The sequence below is a fragment of the Nicotiana tomentosiformis genome, chromosome 1, assembly GCF_000390325.3.
Source record: "Nicotiana tomentosiformis chromosome 1, ASM39032v3, whole genome shotgun sequence".
Taxonomy (NCBI): domain Eukaryota; kingdom Viridiplantae; phylum Streptophyta; class Magnoliopsida; order Solanales; family Solanaceae; genus Nicotiana; species Nicotiana tomentosiformis.
Window position 1 is genome coordinate 27,438,577 of NC_090812.1, and position 22,400 is coordinate 27,460,976.

The window sequence follows — 22,400 nt, forward strand, 5'->3', positions numbered from 1 at the left end:
AACTTCTTCGAGGTTAGGCGGGATACTTACTGGGTACGCGTTGATTTACGTACTCATGCTACACTTGGTGCACATTTTTGTGCAAGTGTATATATGTCTAGTGGCCTTGTGGGCGCAGAGGCGCGGTATTGCGGTGACTTAGGTGAGCTGCATTCCACGTTACGAGTCCGCAGCCAGCAGAGTCTCCTTCAGAGTATTTATAGTTTCCTGTCTAATTTGTATCCCGGATAGATGTTGTATTTTATTTTATATTCATAGTTGATGCCCATGCACTTGTGACACCGGGTTTTGGGCGATTATGGGTTGTACTGTACTGAAACTTTTAAAGATATTATTATTTATTTTGTAAACTTCATCTTTTACTATTTAATTAAAGGAAATATGATTTCAGAAATATTAGAAATGAGAACCAAATTAAGTATTTATTTTTAGCTTGACTGACAACGGTGTCTGGCGCCATCACGACCCTTATGAAATTTTGGGTCGTGACAACATGGTATCAGAGCACTAGGTTCACTTAGGTCTCATGAGTCATGAGCGAGTCTAGTAGAGTCTTGCAGATAGGTACGGAGACATCTGTACTTATCTTTAAGAGGCTACATAACTGTTAGGAGCACTTCCCTTCATGATTCCTCATAGTGCGATTCGATTCCTTTGAGGCTTATGCCTTCATTCCCTTCCTATTCAGTCTTATGCGACGTGAAGCACTTGTTATAAATTGGGAATCGAAGAATTTTAATGGTACTACAGATGTGGTGCAGGATGTTTCTCCCTGTGTATTTATTTGGGCTATTATCGTCGCCTCGCAGAAGGCCAGTCTACCGTTGCAGCTCAGTATCAGCATTACCTAAGGTTTCGAGATTTGTCATTGATTGTTATGATGATTCGTGCATTGCTATCGCACCGTGTTTGTGTAATGGAGGGATGCTTGTCTATGCGTCGAAGCAGTGAATGACTTGGAAGGAGGTTTACTCAGTGCAAGATTCAGAGATCCAGTATTTTATTTCCGGCGAATGAAAGGCAATCAGACTATGAATGTTTAGGTTTGGGTTGACGGAGTAACGAGACTTGGTATTTCGAGCATGGTGGAATTTTCATCTGCGATGTGGTGTCGTCTCCCTGGATTGAATGTGTTAAGTTCGCCGGTGTTATGGTCTTCATCAATTTGCCTTCGGGCAGGGTGGTATGAAACAGTGCCGGGGAAGTGGTTGTCAGAGATCTCAGTGTGCGGTGGTTCGGGACTTAATCGGTTGTCCGGGTGTTGATGGCTCAAGGAAGATGATTTTCGAAAAAGTTTAAAGTTGGTAGCGATCTGTTGGGTTCAGGTGCTACAAAAATGGATTTTTGATTTAATACAACAACTGGGCAGCGAAGGATGAGGAAGAATATGTGGGAGGTGTCTTGCGGTGGTTAAACTTCTAGAAGGCCAAGTGTGAGAAACAGAAGTCGGGTAGTTGCTTAAAGGAGAGTGTCACGCCTCAACCTCGGGGAGCGCGACCGGCGCTCAACCGAGTGAACCCGGTCGAGCAATCCTAGTAAACCTTTCCTACCCGACTCATTCATGACCCAAAAAGGGATGCGTCACTATTTGTAAAACAGGGGAGAGATCAGTTATATAAATATATAAACGTTGCTAGTTCATTTTTCATTATATGCATTATGCCATAGTTAAGTTTTCAAAATACAACTCGATCCAACGACTGCCCCAACATACATACATGACCCACAAAAAAAAATCTACGGAGCCTCTAAGGATACAAAAGAGCAACATGACAATGCCGGCAACAAGACCCCGGTAATAAGACCCCGGCTATACCTCAAAATGTGAAAACTTATACAAAGAAGGACTACATGACCCCTGGGAGAAATGGGGCTCACCAAAACTGCTGTGAGGAGATAATGAGAGCACCACTATCTGCGATCGGCACTATCTGCAATGGAACCACCTACATCCATTCAAAGATGTAGCGCCCCCAGCAAAAGCGACGTTAGTACTGTCGAATAGTACTAGTATGTAAGGAAAACACTAATCTTAGTAGAATGAATAGTGAAACAAAGAGAAGGCAGTCATAATAATCGATAAGTACTTCATAGAAATGCAAAGAAAATACCAAGTAAGGATCACGTAGTTTCCAATTCAATCTTTCTATATTTTTAGATTAATAATCTTTAATGCCAAGCCACAACTCACAATGCCATCGTGTTTTTACACGGAGTCCGGTCTCGGCCCGACCAGCTAAGCCATCTCAAGTGAGACATATCCATATCCACAATGTAATTCAATAATTCCAATACAAATGCCATCATGTGTACAGCATGGCGTCCGATCTCGGCCCGATCGGCTAAGCCATCTCACTTGAGACATAACCTCTTTCAACTGTCCACTCAATTCACATTTCTTTCCCATCTTCATCACATGGCACAAACAATTTTATTTATTAAGTAGTTCTTGGCACTTGAGCACATTTTACAATTCAAGTCTTTCCCTTTTTATTTGTTCAAATAACATCATCATTCATGTCGATAAGTACCATCACATAAGGCATTTCACACATAAGGGAAGGAGCTTGGAAAATCATAATTACGTTCTCAAATAGCATGATGACATGGTAACCATCTAAAACAACGAGGGAACATGAATCTTTCAATCAATCGCACTAAGGCAAACAATTCTAGTATAATCAAGTTGGAACTTACACCAATTATTCGGACACCGGGAGTTCGATTCTAAGAAGAAGAGAGTTATCCATACATACCTCAATTGCACTTCTTTAGACTCTACAATTATCCGGAACCCTTAGCAACCTCAATCTATTTTTGTAATATACAAATTGAACCCATAATTAGGAAAAATGTTCATAGTTCTAGTTCACTTTTTATTTTTCCCACACTCTTTATAACATACATGCAAGATGAACCACTCTCATACCCATAAAGTATTACCCTAGTACCCCATTATAGCTATGTTTGAAATTAAGAGCCGGGGTGATGAAATCTTACCTTTTTGGATGAAGGAATTGGGTGCTCTACTTGAGTATTTCCATGATTCGGGGTGATGGTTGAAGATTGATTGATGAAAATTAGGCCCTCCCTCTTGAACCCTCTCTCTCTCACTCTAGACGTATCAGAAAATGAGCTCAAAATAGACCTAAGGGTTGTTTTAACGGAATGGGGGTCGGGTTTTAAATTAAGAAAAATGGTGCCCTGACACAGGTCTACGGTCGCATATGCGACCGCATAATGGTTATGCGGTCCGCAAAGTGACCGCAGAAATGGCCCTCAAGGGCCTAAACTTTCGGCTCAGATATGCGACCAGTATGCGGTCCGCGTACTTGTTCTGCGGTCGCATAATGCACCGCAAAACTCCCTCCGCAGAAACCCAAGAGGAATTATGCGACCAATATGCGGTCCGCATATCGATTATGCGGTCGCATAATCGACCGCAAAACTGACCTCAATTTGGCCAAACTTACTGCTTCACTCTACGGCCATTATGCGATCCGCAGAATGATTATGCGGCCGCATAATGGGCCGCAAAAATGCGTTCTTCTGCGAAATATTTTCCTCTCAGTCCGTAGGGTACTGTTCAAATTGGCACCACAAAACCCCGAGTTTTTAGTTAAAATTTTTACGGGTCCTTATAGAGAGGGTTTGACCAAAGTAGGAGAGTGGTAGAGTAGCATATGGGTTCTGTGGTAGGATGACTATACGCCTTGGGAAAAGTTTAGAGTGATTTGGAACTCATGGTGGACAGTGACTAAGTCTACGAACTTAATTTGGAATATTGGCTGCTATATTAAGGAAGATTGGGTGTGACAAGAGGGAGTTGCTTAATAGGAAGCAGGATACAACATGACTTTGGATTAAAATGTATTGTCGCACCTTTAGTTGATGTCAATGGGGAGTGAACGGGCTTGTACGACTGGTGAATGAGCACTGGCTCAGGATGGCTTAAGGATTTCATAGTAATTGTACTTGGTGCAGCGTTGTTGGAAGATGTCGACATGGAATTTCCATAGGTGGGTTATTTCTGGTGAGCATGTTAATTGTTGCGTGGTGTTGATGAAACTCTTATGAAGAATTTTACTGGTTATCCGGTAAAAGGTCGATCATGTAAAAGTGGCTAGTGATTCAAGCTGTTCATAAAATGGTTAACAGGAAGATTTAGAGGAATATGGCAGGTCTATTGCGCAAGGTCACGTCAGTAAGGAAAAGGGAATCTTGGTAGGTTCCAGAGTTATGCAATGGTAGCTTCAAGCTAAGTGGGAGGGCCCCACCGTCTATGATTGGATTGCATGGTTATCTACTTGTAAGGTTTCTGGTTATCGGCATGTTGGTGGGTTATTACGACTAAAGAAAGAGAACATCAGTGGTGATTTGATCCAAGGATTTGAGGAATGTGTGCTACAATTGGTCTTATTGATTCATGTTCAGGAGTTGGGAAGACTCGCAGTTTATGCTTCGTTTAGAGTTGAGTTACAAGGAACGTGATTTAGCCGGGTGTTTCTTTGAGAGGGTGTACATGTGCTAGCAGGGCCTTGGAGTTGATTATATTTGGGACCGAGTCAGAATGGGTGACTCTCAACAACAGTCCTGGTGGATTCAAAAGTTAAGTGCGGTACCTAAGGATTTCGAGCAAGTAGTGTGGTTAAGTATCGAGCTTTTGCAGTAGATTATGAAATGGGCTTGGAGTGTTCTATGTTATCATCGGTCTGCGGTGCAGTATTGGAAAATGGGAGAAAATAACTTGGATTCGTAAATGAAATATCAGAATGGGTATACCAGTTGAAGATGCGAATGTGCGCACAAGGAGGGTATAAGATGGTTTGTGGGTTTTGAGACGAGCATGGTCTCGTGAAATAAGGCCACTCAGGATGAGTGCGGATTTGGGTTCATGATGTTTTGAATGGAGATATTATTATTTCTAGGGCAAGTCCCAAGCAAATTAGAAGAAGTGGCTCGGTTGGTTATGGTTGAATCAGCACGGTTATGGCGACGACCAGTTTCTCCAGCGTGAAGTTATACATGTAGTTTGTGGTTGTACACTTGGGCTTGAGAGCCACCACAACTTGGTTGATTTGGGAGGTATTCGATTCGTATGTCTTTGTTGTGTAAAGGGATTTTCGGAAGAGTTATGGCAGTTTAGATTACGACATGAGGGTGTATTTTCAGCGGTTTGGTAATTTAGTTGTGTGTTGCATTGGTTCTTCTAAAATGAGCTAAGTAAAAGGTTTCTATATGATGAAGTGTTTATTCTATTAGTGGGTTAGGGGTTATTATAGAATTCTGGTACTCTCACGTATTGGCATGTTAGGTGCAGTGAGCGGCATGGGAAATTGGAAGCTGAGGATTAAGGTTGCGATTCGGTGTTGACAAAAATGTCATGAGCTCGGATGATCAGAGAAGGATTCAGATGTTTAGAGTAAGCTGGTATTGTATTTAGCATCACCTGAGATCGGTGTCCTATGTAAGAGGCTTTGTGTACTGACTTGCAGCTTCTTGATTTACTTTACAGCATTAGTGTGGCTTGTGGTATGGATGTGCAGGCTTGTGACCTGGTGCGGAAGGTCGTGGGAGCGTATCCCACGGGAAGATTGTACAAGTGTGTCATGTAGTAACTTGATCGGTTAAAGATTGGAAACCAAGTATGGGGAGTGTGGTACTATCGCTAATGTGAGAATTTATACCAGGAGGTAGCTCGGTTCATTTGGTTGTGGAATGTGAAAGTTTGTTCCGGACTTGACGGTTGTTCTTATGTATCGTGAATAGGTAATTGTGGGCCCTTGAGACACTACTTAGTCAAGCATGGTATGATCAGAATCGGTTTGAGGTCCGTGGATGGATCTAAATGAGAATGTGGGATCTATATCAGGCCGGATGTGCTCATCTCAACATAGCGTTGTTTTCGGGAGGGTCTTCGAGCCTTGGATGTTATTCCTATCGTCATCTATCCCGTGCAATCTATATTATACTAATTAGGTTGTGAAGTGGTTTGATTATTCGCACTCGTATTGAGATCTCGTATGATTTGTGGTATTATGTGAGCAGGATGGCTCTCAAGATACATGTCATATATCGCACCTTAGTGGTGCTTGGGTTTTGTATCGCGTGATGCTACCCGTCTCCCCGGGATTTGTATTATGAACTTGGCGTGCTTATGGTCGATATTCGGGCATTTCGTCTGTATGAGCATTATGGCTCGATCTGTGTCTTCTTTAGATTATTATGGTTGGATCGGGTGGCACGCCGCCATGGATATGTTGATTGGATTGGGTGGCACACTGCCACGGGTATCATGGTTGGGTCGGGTTGCACGCCGCAACGGTATCATGTGTGGATCGGGTTGCACGCCGCAATAATGTGTTATTGAGTACAGTTTTCCATATTTATTATTGCGTGTTTTGCTTCTCATTTCCCGAGGAAGGTTCATAACATCCTTTCGGTTGTTTAATTAGCTATGTGGGTTGAGTAACTCTTTCCAGAGTTCGTTTTTCCTTATGTACCATATTCAAGTTTGTGGATTGTTGGCACATTGTGGCATCCTATGAGACTTTTGGCAGTGTCTGAGGTGGCTTATTGCCTAAGCATCTTGTACTGGGTGAGACGAGATTATTGGACCTGGGATCAGTGCGATCGAATTTATATGAAGTATATTAAAGAGTAAATATTGCTATTCAGTCCAGAATGAGGTAGTGGTCCTTGTCGGGAGGAGAGACTCAATAAATTGTGTTTCGGCAGGTTGTTATGAGTTCTACACATCTTCTCTGTCATGGCAATATTGCAAGAGTTGGAACAGGATTTATATGAGTCATGAGGTGTGTTATGAGCATCGGATTCGTGGGTTTTCGACTGTTGTTATCAGAGGATGTTATTACGATCATGTAAATTATGCGTTGCATGGTAAAAATTTAGTAAGGGTATATAATCATGCGTTAGTACATTATGTAGTGATAGATATGGTGTTCGTATGTTGGAACAGACCTGGTAGGGAATTTCAGATGTTGGAATTTGGCTCTAAGGCTTATTTGACTAGCAAAAAGGGAGAATTTTCAGGTTTGCTCGAGCAGATGTGCTCAAGTGGGTTATGATAGCATGGGTAGGTACACGAGGTGTTAAACAGTGATTTCAGACATCTCCAGAGCAGTTCTTAGCACGTTCGCAGACGAACGTATGTTTAAGTGTGAGAGAATGTAACGACCCGACCGGTCGTTTTGAGCTCTAGCGCGTCATTCAGCGAAAATATTTAATCAAATATTATTTCGGTTTTTACATTAAATATATATATAATTTTTGTTATATTATAAAACCAATTGCCTTGGGCGGAAAAAATAATTTCAAATATACCGATCGATTTCGGTCGGTATATTTGAAAAAATTTAATTAAAAATTATTTTATTAGATAATATGAACTATGACCGGGTCTTGGTCAAATATTGACTAATTTCTGACCGATATCGATCGGAATTTGTATATATTTGTTGTGGACCACTGTTTCCGTTGTCAAAAATATTTTCTTTATATTGACTAATTTCCGACCGATATCGGTCGGAATTTATATATATTTGTTGTGGGACCACAGTTTCCGTTGTTAGAAATATTTTATTTGCGATAAATTTACTTATTTTCCGACCGATTTCGGTCGAAATTGTGTGGACGGATTTTGCTATTTTTCTAGTAGTGACTGGCATAGGGGGAGCTCAACCAATACATTACCAATCCCGATCCACATAAAACGTCGACCCAGAATCATAATACAAGCAGAGACGGATCCAAAGTTTTATTTTTAATGGGTTCAAACCTTCTAAACTATGGATTAAGGATTTAATATTTACTGATATTTTCAATATAACCCGTAGCAATGGAGAGAAACGAGGATATATCCTTAACAGAGTCAAGCAAAAATTTAACATAAAGTAGGAATAATAAGCCACTTCGACAAATGAAAACTCAGATTCTAACGAAAACATTTAACAGCCAAATACTAGAAAGTGAAATACTTTAAATTCGGACGTCGCCGAAGAAACCTTCAAAAGACATTTGATTACTAGCAAACCATGCAAAAGAAAGAACCACATTTACCTAAAACGCTTACTTAACTTATTATAATAACTTCATATTTCCATAAGAAGCTTGTGACCAATCTTGTAAGAAGCATACGCATCAATGCATGCATATTCAACTTGGCTTTCACTAAGAACCCTTGCCTCCCAATTACTCTGACAAACATGTTTTGGCTTAGGCATATAAAGACCACATATTTCACGAGCAAGATCTTTCAACCCTGGGCGAGAATACCTGCCTGGCCACTTACTCTTAGCAATATCACGTATATCAGCCCTTCTATTACAAACCAACCCATACTCATTCTTTAGTTTAAGTATATCTTCAGCAACCTCAACTCCCACAAATATAAAGTTAGGATTAGCCAAGAATGTTTTAAGGGTTTGTGGGATTTCGTCCAAATAAAACAACTGCACTATTAGACACTTGTCATCAATGCAAAGTTGGAGTGTGGCTGATTTATTGCTTGTATATGGAATAAAAGTAGGTCTCCATTCGTTGTCTAAGCCAACAACTGTGTCTTTTCCAGCATATTTGGAGAGCATTTCAGTTGCCCATTCATTGGCAATTGCAGCTTTGTTAGTCACTGTTGTTTCAATTGTTCGTCCACCAAATTTGATTCGGTATTGTAAAGTAGTTGTGCCAGAGCTGGTGCTACCATATGATGAGTACATTGTTGTTGTATTGTGAAAATAAATTAGATTGATGATTTTTGATAGATGGATCGTATGACTATTTATAGCACATTTACATGCGTTTAATTAATCTTTTTTTGAAAACTCAGAAGTTTTTCTTATTTATTGTACTATTAGGAAACTGGGAACATCATTAATCACTTAGACGTACATTAGTTGTAAGATACCAAGAAAATGAATGGTCTATCAAATACTGCATGCATGCATGCCAAAAGTAATTAGGGACGACTGATGAGTTTTTCAAAACTTATCTCTCCCATTAATGTTTTTACAGGTTTTATTTTTACTGTTTGTAATTTTATTTCAACTTCCAAGAGAATATAATAGAGTTTCTCTTTAAATCCTCAATCTCCATTGGATATTGTTTGGAATGACCTGAACATAGCGAAGACTTAATTTCTACGTGCGAAACCAAGAACTCGAGAATATATACTTTGACTGCTAAATAATAATAAAATAAAATAAAGTCTTAAGTGTGAATGTCAAAAAATCAGGTTACACGTGCTATAAGGTGTAGAGTCCTCGTATAACGTACAATATCACGTAATTAAGGCATCTAAAGGTGCTTATAAAGATCTTGAGTTACTTTACTCGTTGTCACAAGGTTTTATATTGAATACTCTATTGAGTATTTTTATTACATGGGTTGATAAATGGGCGGGTCAAGTCGGATGTTGTCTGGTCGAGAACGAGTAGTGCAAAAACAAATAAATTATTCTATCGGACGACTCATATTTAATATGTATAAAAAATGGGTTAACTGACAGATAATATGAATATCTATATTATCCATGACTTCTTGAATATGATCATTTTTGAAAAAATTTCTAGTCTCTTAAACTTGAAAACCCCCTAATTTGAGGCTTTGCAAATGTAAAAGTTAAACTTATTAGTTATCCATTGGTTATCTATTTTTTAAGTGGATAATATGATTCTTATCCATATTTGATCAGTTTTAAGTTCATTATCCAACCTATTTTTTTATGGATAATATGGATTGGTAGTTTTTTTCTTTTAACCATTTTGCTACCACTAATTATGTGGCCGGTATCAAAACATGTACTTAGTTTGGCCCCAAAAAATAGAAAATACGACATGTACTTTGCTTAAGAAGAAAAATCAAGCCGATATGTGAAGAGATGTATATTTTAGATTAGAGGTTCATATTATTCAATATTTACTAATTTGTATCTTTGCATTGATTGGTTAATTTTGGAAAGCAGTGTAATAGTATTATTTATTATTAAAGGAAGAATTTCCTTATATTTATGATTAAATTGGAAAGGGTGAACCTAGAGTACCCGGCCCATTGAGATAAAAATAGGCCCAGTACTTGGGCCTGACCGTTTAGATGGAGGCTGGACAGGTCCCTCCTCCTTGTTATCCAGCCCGAACACAATAAAAGTTTGTACTATGTTCATACTTTTTTTTTTCCGTTACTATGTTTATACTGCAGCATATTATTTTTGAACAACTTTTCCACTTCTGTTACTGAATACTGAGTTCATGTTAAATTAATCAGGGAAATGACCTTTTCTCAGAGATACTAATGAAGGGGTGGAGTACGAGGACTCATTTTGGAGTTTGGACACATAACAAAACGGATGACAAAATTGTCCTATTTCGAATATTTTGAGGACCAAATAGCTCTTTTTATTTGACTGGAGGTCCGTTGGTAAAAATAAACTACTTGGCTAATTATATAGGTAATTTTGGACTAAAAATGAAACAAAGTACTTATAAAATTGTCCTAAATGGATTTGCTCGGAGCAAAATTGGCCATTTTCACTTAAATTAAATAGAGATGTCTTGTGGCGTGGCATGATTTATTAATTGGGACATAAGGACATGAAATATGATCCCTTGACCTGGGACAACCTCTACATTAAGATTTATTGTGAAATCCTACAATTGTCAGTCCACACGTGGATGCGGTACTGTGGAAAATGACAAGTCAAAATAAAATTAAAATTACATAATTTGACATATCTATGTCGAAGTGGAAAAAATAACACCGAGTGCGTACTAATTGATGTTCGTGTTATTACTAAAAAAAAAAATATACTCCATTAAGCTTACCAGTTACCCTTTACCAAATTTTTTGAAGAACTTCTTGAGATTGTACCAGCTATAGTATTCCATCCATCTCGATTTCTATGGAATTCGTTTTATGAAATTTTCAAATACTATTTAATTTTTATTTAAAATAGTACTACTACTTTAATTTATGTAACATGTAGTTCAAGTTTCTAAATCAAATGTATTTAACGTGATATTTTCACTTTCAATTTAATTTTTTTCCTGCTACCATTAATAAATTAAACTAATATAGCTCTTATATCTTAAATTTTTGGTATTTAATCAAACATTATCAGCGAGTCAGCGACTAAGAGTAAGGACCAGTAAATTTGGCAAATATAACGGACCACTTAAAAATTCCAATCATTGTGGCATGTGGTGCCGCGGTGTCAAAATCAATGGCCTGTGTGTGACAAACAATTATCTCTGCCCAGTTCATTTAAATAATTACGTAGATTAAAAACTACAGTTTAATTAACCGAATTATCCTTTTCCATAGTTTAATCAGCCGTTGGTTTTAAATTGATCATACATCTATGAATTCCCTTAAAGTAGGCAACTTTTATGCCAAACTTAGGCTTGTAACTTTGAGCTTGCTTGGCTTTGCATACATCTCACTGGTCCACAGATGTTGAAAGTGAAAGATCTGTACATTTCCAGCTCCTAATTAACCCTACCTGAAAAGAGTGATAAATATTGAAAAAGATGCATGATTATTTAAAAGTGCTAAGAACTAGGTTTTAAAGTTTAAGCAAAAGTTACTGGGTTATTTGATTGAAATTTCTACCTCTACCCTTGTTTATCAGCATGTATATATTGTGCCGCCTACTGCTGCATGCCCATACTGCAACATTATATTGCCCCTGATGAAATATTTATAAGACTTCTGAAAATTATATTATCTCGTCTGCAGGATTTCACAATATTATTTACGTGTCTTAACTTATCATATTATCATCAAAGAAAAAACAAATTAATCTCGTCATTGTTATCGTGCATACGTGGATTTTTCAGACATTACTTAATAAAAAGAAATCTATTTCCACTGACACGAGGCGCGAAATTACACCCAATGAATGGTAGTCACCTGAATATCCTTCCCCCCAAAATTGTACTGTACCTATAGATTAAAGGAAAAATGGTCAAAAATATCCCTCCCCTCTGCTATGCGAAAAGGATTATTTATATCCTTCGTTATACTTTTGGTCCACCCTTATCCCTCACATTACAAAAGTGGTGCGAAAATACACCTCCTCCGTTAGGGCCCTCCACCATGGCCACCATCATCCCACGTGGACTGACATGCCATCTCACCGTTCCAACTCCATTTTACCCCTCCCTCCATGTTCTCTTCTTCCACCACTATCTCCCTATTCACCCAACCATTACCCAAATATAAATATTTAAATGAAAAAGTAAGATTTGCTGATTACTAATTTCTGGTGATTCTTAGAGGCATTTGATTTTTCATGCCAACTTATACTAATTTGTGCGAAAAATTCTTCTTGTTTTCTATGACGAATTTAACTTTCCATTCTGCCTGTGATTCATAGTTTTTCAGTATGCCGAAGTCGTGAGTACACTAGTACTATAATTTTACTTTTTATCCATGGTTTGGTTGTGACTATAGCCAGATATGAAAGGTTTTAGCTTTTTACTATTTAGGATTTGAATTCAATTATTATATGTTAGTATATGGAACTTTTTGTAATAGTCGCATCTTGTTCTAGTTTAAGGGTTCTTAATGTGGTATTCCAATGGATAATTTGCTAACAGCTGATTAGATTTCGCCTACTAGAGGAGATGGTGGTGGAAGAAGAAGAAGTAGGAGGAGAGGGTAAAATGGGGTTGGGATGGTGACGTGGCATGCCATGTGGCATCCACCTCAGCGAAATATCAGTCTGTGTGGGATGATTGTGGCCATGGTGGAGGACCTTAACGGAGGAGGGGTATTTTTGCATTACTTTTATAACGTCCGGGGTAAGGGTAAACCAAAAATATAACGGAGGATATAAATAAATAGTAAAAAGGTATTTTTGACCCTTTTCCCTAGATTAAATTACTCCCTTTTTTAAACGTATATACTAAATATTTTGAAGTGATTCCTACATGTCCATAATAAATTGCTATCAAAAACCGTAGAGGTGACAGCAATATAATATTATTGTCCTTAAATATATGGGGAGGCATCACAATCCAAGCGCACGTACGTGTTAGCTCCTACACCAGAGAAACTAAGGATGGATGAGAGTGACCCTTGTCTGCTTCCACCTCACCATTGTTTTGGACTATATCACCATATGCAAAATGTAATGGACAAAAGTGATCTTGTCAATTCAGAAAGAGAGAAAGAGAGACCTCTGCTGTACGAAGCGCAATTGAAAAGCCAAAAAAGAAGATATCTCATTATCAAAACAGCAAAATGCTTGGATTCTTTTGCACCTACATGCAACCCCGTGCGCATGTGCACCTCTTCATTGGCTTGGGCCCCTAACGATTTAACGCTCATCAGAAAACAAACCAAATGGCCAACTCCTATATACAGTTTTGTCACAATTACATTACGACTAGGGGTGGAGCTAGGTGAGCGCAACCCCTCCTCCCGAATATTATACTGCGTAACTGCGTATAATTAAGGTCAAATTATTTTTCATGCATATATATTTTATATATTGAATCACCCTAACTTTTTTGCGTGTTTATTTTTTTTTGAATTCCTCGATGAAAATTATGCTTCCACCATTGAGTATGACCATTAATTAGTAGTAACAACGGCCTAAGTTCTATGCCCAGGTCAGAAAGACCAGGCAAGTTGGAAATATTTTTGTTCCTTCAAATTTTAGACCAAAAAAAAAAAAGAGGAGAAAAAACTCGATAGGGTACTTAGATTTATGGACCAAAGACAAGTCATCGGATAACCATTCTTTCCTACGCCTTTATTGGTGAAAATTTGTTTTATATCTCTACTAATTAATGCACCACGGGTCTGCGCTCAATCCGTTCTTATTTGCCCTGACGATGAATGCACTAACACACTATATTTAAGGGGAGGTGCTATGATATATGTTGTTCGCTGATAATATAGTTCTGATTGATGAGACACGAGGCAGCGTTAACGAGAGGCTGAAGGTTTGGAGACAGACCCTTGAGTCTAAAGGTTTCAAGTTGAGTAGTACTAAGACAGAATATCTGAAGTGTAAGTTCAGAGAAGCGTAAGGGAAAGCGGACATGGACGCGAGGCTTGACTCATAAGTCATCCCCAAGAGAGCAAGTTTCAAGTACCTTGAGTCAATTATCCAAGGGGATGGAGAGATAGACGAGTATGTCATGCACCGTATAGGAGTGGGCACACAAGAAAGTGCCACCGAAACTTAACAGCAAGTTCTACAGAGCAGTGGTTAGACCGGCCATACTTTATAAGGCTGAGTGTTGGGCAGCCAAGAATTCTCATACCCAGAAGATGAAAGTGGTAGAAATGAGGATGTTGAGATGGATGTGCAGACACACTAGGCTGGATAAGATTAGAAATGAAGATATTCGGGAGAAGGTGGGTATGGCTCCCATGGACGACAAGATGCGAGAAGCGAAGCTTAGATGCTTCGGGCACGTGCGAAGGAGAAGCATAGATTCCCCGGTTAGAAGGTGTGAATGATTAACATTGGCAGGTACAAGGAAAGGTAGAGGGCGACCTAAGAAGTATTTGTGTGAGGTGATCAGGCAGGACATGGCGCGACTTCTGATCTTCTTGGACATGGCTCTTGATAGGAAAGTGCGGAGGTCGAGCATTAGAGTTGTAGGTTAGGAGGGAGTCGAGCGTTTTTCTACGTTGTACCTGTCACGAACCAAATTAATCCTCCGTAAGGTGTCGTGACGGCACCTAGCCTTTACGACTAGGTAAGCCTAATATTACGAAAAATGTAAAGAAAATACAATATTTTAAAGATAAACAGCATATTGTGAATAACCAAACGTAGTACCACTCGGCATATACAAAATAATTTCTCAAAATCCGGAATATCACTAAGTCACAAGCTGCTATAATCTATGTAGCTTTATACAAAAGTCTGAAGATAATAAGGAAAATCTCTAAGCGAGGGAGTAGAAGGGGACTCCGAGAATCTGCAGACGCAAGCAGAAGTACCTTGAAGTCTCCTAGAATCAGCAGCACGCACTAACCCTGAGGCTGATAGCTCGCACGTGGATCTGCACACGAAAACATGTGCAGGAAAGGGCATGAGTACACCATAATGGTACCCAATAAGTGCCAAGCCTAACCTCGGTCGAGTAGTGCCGAGGTCAGGTCAAGGTCCTACCGGAGTAAATATAATAAATTAAACAATAAAAGATATAAGTAAAGTTTACGGTAACACAGTTAAAGAAATTCTTGAAAATTTAACAGTTAAGGGAGTCCTCGGCTCGGAACAAGGTAAACACAATGGGGAGATCTCCTGGGATACCGTCCTGTAGTTCCGAATGAATATGCAGTACAGGGGATCTCCCGGAATACGTCCGTAGTCCCAAAGTAAATATGCAGTGCTGGGGGATCTCCCGGAATACGTCCGTAGTCCCAAAGTAAATATGCAGTGCTGGGGGGATCTCCCGGAATACGTTCGTAATCCCAAAATAAATATGCAGTGTTGGGGGATCTCCCAGAATACGTCTGTAGTCCCAAAGTAAATATGCAGTGTTAGGGGATCTCCCGATATACGTCTGTAGTCCCAATTTAAATATGCAACGCAAGATGAAATGGCAGGTAAGGCATCGAGTTATACCGTTTATACAGAATACAGATAAGGAAAGTAGGGACTTAACTAAGCATGGCGCATCGAATGTCAGATAGGCAGTTAAAACACATAAGCATGCTTCTCTAGTTAAGCTGAACAATTAAACGAAATATTGCAATTCAATAAGGGAAAGACAGTTTATGATTTAGAAAGGAAAAATGGAATTTTTGTAATAATAGCCCGTGTACGTACTCGTCACCTCAAGCATACGGCGCCCACACCTCAATTAATATAAATATCCTAAGGGGAAAGTCCCCAACACAAGGTTAGGCAAGCCACTTACCTCGAATCGTTCAAATCAACTCGATATCACGTTCTTGCCACGAGTATCCAACTCCAAATGACCCGAATCTATTTAAATTAATTGCATAATATAAATATAACTACAAGTAACTAATTTAACTAATTAATTCGAAGCTAAAGCGTGAAATTCGGGAAAACGCCCAAAAAGTCTCCCCGGGCCCACGTCTCAGAATCGGGTAAAAATTACAAATTATGAACACCCATTCACTCACGGGCTCACTCGAACAAAAATCATCTAAATCTGACGTCAAATTCCCATTCAAATCTCAGATTTTCAATTGGAGAACCTTTTCTCCCATTTTCAAACTTCTACCCTCAAATTCCATAATTAGACAAGGAAAACAATAATGGATTAATGAAATATACACGAATTAGAGTTAAGAATTGTTACCCACTGATTTCCTCTTCAAAACCCTTGCAAAATCGCCTTCTCCCGAGCTAAAATTCGAATTGGTAAAAAATGAGGAATGAACTCTCGAATCCGCCTCTTCAACCCAGCGATTTCCGCACCTGCGCTCATGGGGATGCATCTGCGGTCACGCACCTGCGAAAAACATCATCGCAGGTGCAAAGGTCACTTATCCGGGCTGGGGCCGCATCTGCGGGTAATTCCTCGCATCTGCGATCCAAATCGACGCATTTGCGCATTTCACTAAGGCAGCCAGGCTCCGCACCTGTGGGCTCGCAGGTGCGGTCAAACTTGCGCACCTGGGCTCCATCACTAGCCCCACCAGTTCCGCATCTGCGCACTCTCTCCGCACCTGTGGCTCGCGCACCTCCTTCCGCACGTGCGAAATACCAGAACCAGCAAAGGCACCAGATTTTTTCCTAAGTCTAATTTCATTCCGTTAAGCATCCGAAACACACTCGAGGCCCCCGGGACCTCAACCAAACCTACCAACTAATCCTATAATATCATACGAACTTAGTTGAGCCTTCAAACCACATCGAACAACACAAAAATCATAAATTAAGCACGGATTCAAGCCTAAGAATTTAGAATTTTTCAAGTTCTACAAACGACGCCGAATCACATCAAATCTAGTCCGAATGACCTCAAATTTTACACACAGGTCACAAATGACACTACGAACCTACAGCCACTTTCGGAATTCCATTCCGAGCTCGATATCAAAATTTTCACTATCGGCCGAAATTGCCAAAAAACTAACTTTCGCCAATTCAAGCATAAATCTACTATAGACCTCCAAAACACATTCCGGACGCGCTCTTAACCCCAAAATCACTCAACGGAGCTAACAGAGTCGACAGAATTCCATTCCGGATCCGTCTTCACGCAATTTCGACTACGGTCCAAACTCTAAGGCTTAAACTCACAACTAGGGACTAAGTGTCCCAAAACTCTCCGAATTCCATAACCAATCACTCCGGCAAGTCCCAATAGCGGAAAACAAACGTGAGGAACACAGTTATTAGGGGATCGGGGCTCTAACTCTCAAAACGACCGGTCGGGTCGTTACAGTACCGGAGGCGGGACTATGCTGATAATGTTTTGCCTTGGGTTGTTAGTGGTTTATATAGTTTTTACACTATTTTCTATAACATTATTATTAGTTATTGTTATTACTTTTTCGTCTATTTTCTGTTTCTTACGATGTTGATATTATTTTTTTGGCTTCTGTTGCTGTCAGTGACCTATTGTCTATTGTTTATTTTCTTCTTCTTGAGCCGAAGGTCTTTCGGAAAGAGACTCTCTATCCCTCTAGGGTAGAGGTAAGGTCCGTGTACACTCTACCTCACTAGGTTGTTTTCGTCGTCATTAGTGTATCTCTACTTACTAATTAAAATCAGCTAAATTTTTTATGAATGTTTTGGAAAAGTTATCTAATAGAAAAAGTCTGTTCCTGTTGTTCTGGTTTTAATTTATCGAGCAACGTCAAGGCTTTTTCCTGCAAAAGTGCCAAACAAATTCCATCTTAGAAATTTAGTAAGAAGGAAAAAAGCCCCTTTGCCTGAAGTAAGAGGACGTTGTTAGTTTTGCTATTGTTTGACCCAAAATTTATTAGATCTAGGTTTAACAATTAGATTTTTTAGTAAAATAGAGTTAATTTTAGTCAATATTAATATCCAAAAGAAGTGTTAACCGATTTTGTACGGCAAGATAGTACGGGTATAATCTAAGTAGCAATAAATGATGACAACACTATAACATTCAATGATCCGAAAATGAAGGAGATATCATTTAATAACAATAAATAGTAAAGAATGACATTTAAGTAAATAAAGGTATGTGAGTCACTCGAAAAGGGTGAGATTCTTTAGTATTCTTTCTGACAATGATTAATGATTGATGAACCTTTGAATATTCGGATTCTCCTTGGATTGTGAGAGAAAAGTTAGACAAGAATTTCAAGAAAATGATGTATTTTGTATTTGTATAATAAAGCAAGAATCCTTAGAGAATATCAATGTGTTATCTTACAAGTGAGTGTTCAATGTCCCCTATAACTATGTCTTTTTATATTTATAAGGGAACATATGCCAAAAAACCCTTAATAGTATAGATGCAAAGAATATTCACTAGAATATTCTCCTTAGAGTCATTCTAAAACTAGCCGTTATTACTCTATTTAAGACAAGTGCTCGTACCTTGATCATGCCTCTTGTCGAAGTCATATTGGTGACACGCGGCAGCCCTTGATGGCCGTTTTAACGTTGATATGGTTTAATCATTACTAAGATAATTTTTAGCTCATACAACTATAAACACAATAACGATCCAATCCTTAAACTTTATCCCAACAAGATCTCAATGATTTTGAAAAATCAAGAAATTAAAATTAGAATTAGGGAGGTGGGACTTAGATAAATGCAAGATTTGATGTGATGAAGAAGTACAACTCCAAAATGTGAAGCGAACCCACAAAGAAGTTGGTCTTAACTAGAGGGCATAATCCAACCACCTTATCCATGGATTATTGGATTATAGTAAACTTCTTTTAATTGTCTTCCCTACACCAAAAGGATAATTAAGCAGAAAAGAGGGAGACGGTGGGGAATTAAAATAAATGATAAAATTATCAAACAGTGTGGTGGGATCAATAAAATTTTTTAACCTTAATGGAACGTCGATCAAGTTATAAGAAGGAAGAAATTCCTGATAAGTAACGTTTTTCTTTTTAATAAGTCAATATATACGGGGCACTCATTCAATTATATAAGGACAATAGGTGCTGAATACCTATTAATTACAAGAAAAGTATGAAAACTGACGAAATTAAATTAGTTATACATCAAAAATTGACGTTAATTTCTATTGGTCCCATGCGCACTAGAGGACAAATAATTGATAGAAAATGCTTTTGGCAGGTTGCAGTGTGTTAGTAAATTTAGAATAGACAAGTATTATGGCATGATGTATTAGGACAAGGTGGTGAAATTTGATCCCTCGACTTGGGACAAAAATTGACCCTTATAACATCTCCATTTCGATTTGTTGTTGGCTCTTAAATTGTTCTGTCTATAGTACTCCACACGTGGATGTGTTAACGTGGAAAATGACCTTTCACGAACATATGTCAAAAACTACAAAATATATATAGTTAGAAGAGAGATTTTATTTTTGTGTTGATTTTTCATATATGGGAGACCTATAATTCATCTGTTCCCAAATATTGCCAATTGTTTCAAAATATTATGTTATAAAAAACAAGAAAGTCATTTATTACATTTATTAAAATTTACCCTTACTGTTCTAATAAGTGAAATGTTTATTAAGCTAAAACGTTTAAAGTGAATAAAATACTCCTGCCCACTCCCTCCTAGCTCTTACTGTTGCCTACTTATTTTCCACTTTCTCCTAGCTCTTCTTATCCATATATTTAGGCTAATAATACTTGTTTTCTTTTTCGTTTTTGTTCTTTCCCTGTGATTTATTCTTGAATATACATGCAAAAGAATGTTAAGTAGATGGACAAAAATAGAGAGATTTCGTCCTCAAATTGTATTCACTTTTAGATAGGCATCACGTTATTATATTCTATATGCACTTTTATCTCCAGATGGTTTGTAGTATTTGTTTCAAGATTCAGTTTTTCTTTCTCTTCCCCTTCAACTTGATCAGTTGCCTAAGATTTTAGAGAACTTCTTGAAATTGTACTAGCTAGTCATATAATTAAGCTCCCCCCTCAATTTCAAATTAACTTTTTTCAAGTTTTATCGACTTTTGCAAGTTTCTTAAATTCGAATCTACTTAGCTAATCAAATTTTTGTTTTGACACGAGGTTTAAATTTCTCATTCAATTAGCTAGATTTTTCAACTAAATTTTTAGATTTTATGAACTCCAGAGCATGAGAATGGTGTAGGAGGAATGGACGTGGTCCTAATCCAATGATTGTGCCAAAGTGGCATTGAGGTGTCAAAATCAAATGTATGACTGGAAAAGCAATGCCTAGCTAGTGACTTCCCAGCTTGGATTTCACATGTAATTCATACCAAACGATATTTCCTACTACTAATTGTGTGCAATTCTCTCTATCTCAACTCAAAAGATCTTCCATTTCTTTACTTGTTAGAACCATACATGCATATACCATCGTCTTATATATTATCCATATTCAGTGTTCCAGCTAACCTTGAATAAATTATAAAGGGTTAGAATTTGATATATAAACTAAATTCTCCATCCAATTTTTGTTGCTATACTTTTCAGTGAAATCATATTGAGTAGTCAAAATAAACAAACGTAAAAAAGGAAAGAGAAGAAAGGAAAAAGGGGATTCAAACTTCAATCAAGAAAGGTGGAAAACACAAGAAGGTGGCCCACTGGGGAAAAAAAAGGAAGATGAGTGTCTTAGTTGAAGTCACATGGTAGCATGTGGGATTGTAGTGTTTGGATATGTTGCTGAATTAATGGAAAAGCCAAAGATATTATGTATATTTGTTAGGCTGAGAGGCCTACACGAACCAAAAGAAAAAAACTAAATCACTTTGTCTAAATATATTGTTCATGTCGACTCGATCTATCCAAAATAAAATTGTTTGCACCTGATATTTATATTAAATCATTTAATGCAAATATATGTTATGTGCATAAATCCTTTAAGTAATTATAATTAAATAATATATATCTTCACTTTAGTTTGTAACTCTTAAAATTAAAGTATTCGATTTAGTGTAAGCACTAAACGTAAATATTTTCTTGACGCTAACCTTGTCTTATTAAACTTTAGGTACTACTTTTGTGTTGCTCACACAATCGACCTATTTTTTGTCATGATTGTAGTTAACATGCATCCTTATCGGTTTTATGACCCTTTGTCACCTTTACATTATTATTTTATCCTAGATGTACAGAACAATTAATAAATGTGCAATTGTCTCCGATCCGATATTGATTGATCGCAAGGAAGAAATTGTTATGAGATTTAACGGATAAATAGTTGATATAATGAAGCAATACTTCAAGTTTAAAATTGTATAGGTCAAAATCTGGCGTAGAATATTTAAGGCAAGATAACGCTAAAGGAAGAGTCTCCAAGCCGTCATCGGTCGAGGTAGACCAGGAAGTAGCGAGATTCGTGGCTGATATGTCAACAATGGTCGAGGTCGAGCACCGTTGACGAAACTGTAACGGCTAATTTTCAAAATAGGATATTAAAAAAAATATTCTAATGGATATATTCTGCACTTTTACTATTAAGGTTTGCTAAGAAAATATTTCGTATAAATAGAAAAGGAGACAATGGTGGAAGGCATGTGACATTCATTATTTGACAAAAACAGACTTTTGATTGAAGATTCTTCTTTCTCTCACAAACAAACAAACACTACATTTTCATCTAGATTCTTGTTCGTATTATCTCACACCCTTCCATCAGATCCGAGAATAATTCGAACATTCTGGGATTTGTTTGTCACTCATCATTGTCAGGAGGGTTAATCAACTAGTTCATAATTTATTGGGTGAATCACTCCGTCTATTTACTGTTATTTATTGCTAGTTGTTGTTATATTATTGCTCATACTTTTTGGTATAGTTAATGCAAACTATTGTCAATCCTCCACCATATCTGACCGACAATAGTCACATTTTCGGAAATAACATATAGAGATATTATTATTAACTAAGTTTAACCCATTATTATACAAATTCAACTGTTTAAACCGAAAATTACACTTTTTGATCAAACAAAAATGAAAAAGAAGCTCAGAACAAATAGAGCAACTCGGTCGTAGAGGTTAGAGTCTCTCTCTCCAACTCTTCAATCCTCTCATCAAGTCGCTCTTCTTTAAGCCTTTTCGTTTCCAAGTTATTCTCTCGCTCAGAACGGAGAGTCCGGATCACTACCTCAAGAGCCTTCGCCTTCCTTGAAGCCTCCGACCGAGCGAACTCCGCCTTCTCAAGATCCTTTGCCTTCTCGGCGATCTCACCACTTAGAGCATTCGCTCTGAGTTGACACTCCTCAAGATGGGCACGCAGCGAAACCACCTGAGCTTGGAGGTTGCTGCATTGGG

General features: G+C 38.1%; 1 protein-coding gene and 1 long non-coding RNA gene across 3 annotated transcripts; one reads left to right on the forward strand and one right to left on the reverse strand.

Annotated features, from left to right (window-relative positions):
* Nucleotides 1-7,879: 7,879 nt before the first annotated feature.
* Nucleotides 7,880-8,735, reverse strand: LOC104102951 (3'-5' exonuclease-like). Its single transcript, XM_009610810.4, has one exon. The coding sequence runs from the start codon at nucleotides 8,733-8,735 to the stop codon at nucleotides 8,112-8,114; it is 624 nt and encodes a 207-aa protein (XP_009609105.1). The 3' UTR covers nucleotides 7,880-8,111.
* Nucleotides 8,736-13,060: 4,325 nt separating this feature from the next.
* LOC138906459 (uncharacterized) lies at nucleotides 13,061-20,922 on the forward strand. Of its 2 annotated transcripts, XR_011413873.1 has the most exons (3): nucleotides 13,065-13,418; nucleotides 20,231-20,367; nucleotides 20,596-20,922. It is a non-coding gene; the product is annotated as an uncharacterized lncRNA (long non-coding RNA). The 2 variants fall into 2 exon arrangements; XR_011413869.1 differs by lacking the exon at nucleotides 20,596-20,922 and having other exon boundaries at nucleotides 13,061-13,418; nucleotides 20,231-20,442.
* The last annotated feature ends 1,478 nt before the right edge of the window (nucleotides 20,923-22,400 follow it).